Here is a 2,132-nt window from a genome sequence, read left to right as displayed (position 1 = left end):
CCTGCAGGCCCAGCATGGCCATGAGCAAGGCCCTGGCAGGACCACGGAGATGAAAGGAGACCCTGAGGCCTTGGGGGGGAGCAAGGGACAGCATGGGGTGAACTGAGGTTGGAGAAGCACACAGGGCCAAGAGACCTGGATTTGCACAGCAGGTGGCCACAGAAGGGGTCTAAGCCGCAGGGGAGTAGGTGTCGGGGGGAGGTGGTGGAATCATTTATGCTCCAGGGCCTGCAGGAGACCCACATGGGAGGAAGGGAGACCAGTTAGGGGATGACTACTGTACGCACACCAGCTGAGAGCAGCGGGGGATCCTGGGTTTGTAGCAGCGAGGCAGCTGAGAATATACGCACATGTGACGCACCAGGCATATTTCACAGTGATTTTCCTCGGCAATATCCAGCCCCATCACCCTGCTGCACCCGTCCCTACACACATGACACATGCACACCTATACACGATGCACTGATACATACCTGGATGTGCACCCATGGACGCACACACACAGACGCACACGCAAAATGGCCCGTTCCCAGCCAGGTAAAGGCTCTACCTTCAGAGTTCGGAGGCACTCGTTGAACTCCAGTCCTTTGCTGAGTTTGATGATCCCTTCGTTGCTGATGTCATTGTTGCTGACATCTAGGTAGGCCAGGGAGCTGTTGGATTTGAGGACCTCCCCTAGGGCCGCAGCCCCCTCGTTCCCAAAGCCATTCATGGAGACATCTAGTGTCTTCAGGGTCACGTTGGACTCCAGAGAGGGGGAGAAGAGCACCGGTATCAAGGGGCATCTACCCCGGGTCGGCATCCAGGCTGGGGGCTCAGTGGTCCCTGGAGAGAGGTCTCAGCCAGCTCTCCCCCGACCTCCCAGCTGCACGCAGTCTCAAGAAAACATTCCTGTTGGGTTCTGGTCATTCCCACTCCATCATTAAACTGCTCCCCTGAAGTACTCCCAAAGATGCCACTAGGCCCTAGCAGGGTGGATTCTCCTGGACAGGATTTATGCTAAAGAATAACGTGCATCCAGGAATTGTGGGAGGGAGGCCAACAATGGGAAGAGCTCAGTATATCCGCATCAGCAGCGACCATGAGGGAGAGTTCAAGATGGCAGGGTGGGGCGGGACCTCCCTCACACCTCCACCCTCCCACCCTCACCCCCTCACCCTTCACCCCTCACCCCCCCGCTCAGCACACCACTCCCAGGGAGACCTTACCCGGAGACCGTTGCTCAAGGACACAGCTGCCCGTGAGCTTAAGTGATTCCAGCTCAGGTCCAGTGTCTGGAGCCCTACGTTGAGGGCTGGAGAGGGGGTGGGGGATCAACTTAGCATCCCTGCCTTTCAGGGAACCCACTCTCAGGGTTGGCAGAGAGCGATGCCATTGGGAATAAGGAGAGCTCAGTGCTCAGAAAAAGTAAAACACAGACGTAACATTTGTTCAGTGATTCATTTAAACACAACATCGTGAGGTGATTTCCAATGCTGCCAACGATGCAGTAAAATAATCCTACTCATGTAGTGCAGGTGGCAAGCAAGTTAATACCATCTATTTGGCAAATATCATCTGGTCCCAAGTATTGTCCTATAAACGTGTGTGCACCCCCTCACACAGCGGAATCACCTCTGCGACTCCTCCCAAGGACAGGCTGTGAGAAGGGCAGCATGCTTGTAGCTGTTTGCCATGGCATCACTTTTACAAGTAAGGCTCGTGACTCACAGGGGACGGGTCAAGGGCAGCATAAATATCCACCCGGTGGGACGGTGTGCGTTAAAGTACAGGGAGACAGCCTGGAAAACAGGAGCCGTGTTCACAGCGGGAGGTTGTGATCGCATGGAGCACTACCTCCTGCGATGTCGTTCACATGGAGACCTGCAGGGGGCAGCGGTGGGTCCAGACTTTCTATTTCGTTCAGCTTTAGGGACACAACCCGTTGGAAGTAGCGAGGCATCAGGCTTGTCTAGATGCCAGGTTTGCATGGAACTTGCACTATTTTTTTAAAACTTAGAGATTATTTTGTTTAAATGCTATAGGGTGTCCCAAAATTCACACAAGATTTGAATTTTGCGTGAGCATTAACAACAACAAATAAAAGCCTAATTTTACTTGGTCTATTGAATCAGATTCTAATATCTGTTGCC

General features: G+C 53.5%; 1 protein-coding gene across 2 annotated transcripts in view; it reads right to left on the bottom strand.

The window, feature by feature from the left end:
• The window catches only part of LRRC74A (leucine rich repeat containing 74A), a 22,738-nt gene that overhangs the window by 5,940 nt on the left and 14,666 nt on the right, over positions 1 to 2,132 (bottom strand). For both annotated transcript variants that reach the window (XM_015558081.1, XM_015558080.1), the window contains 2 exons: positions 1,209 to 1,294; positions 551 to 745 (listed from right to left, as the gene is read on the bottom strand). In XM_015558081.1, coding sequence (XP_015413567.1) covers positions 551 to 745; positions 1,209 to 1,294 — 281 coding nt within the window. The remainder of the gene's footprint in view (positions 1 to 550; positions 746 to 1,208; positions 1,295 to 2,132) is intronic.

The sequence above is a fragment of the Myotis davidii genome, unplaced genomic scaffold (assembly GCF_000327345.1).
Source record: "Myotis davidii unplaced genomic scaffold, ASM32734v1 scaffold309, whole genome shotgun sequence".
Classification (NCBI taxonomy): Eukaryota; Metazoa; Chordata; class Mammalia; order Chiroptera; family Vespertilionidae; genus Myotis; species Myotis davidii.
This window is presented reverse-complemented; position numbering and strand designations above follow the sequence as displayed.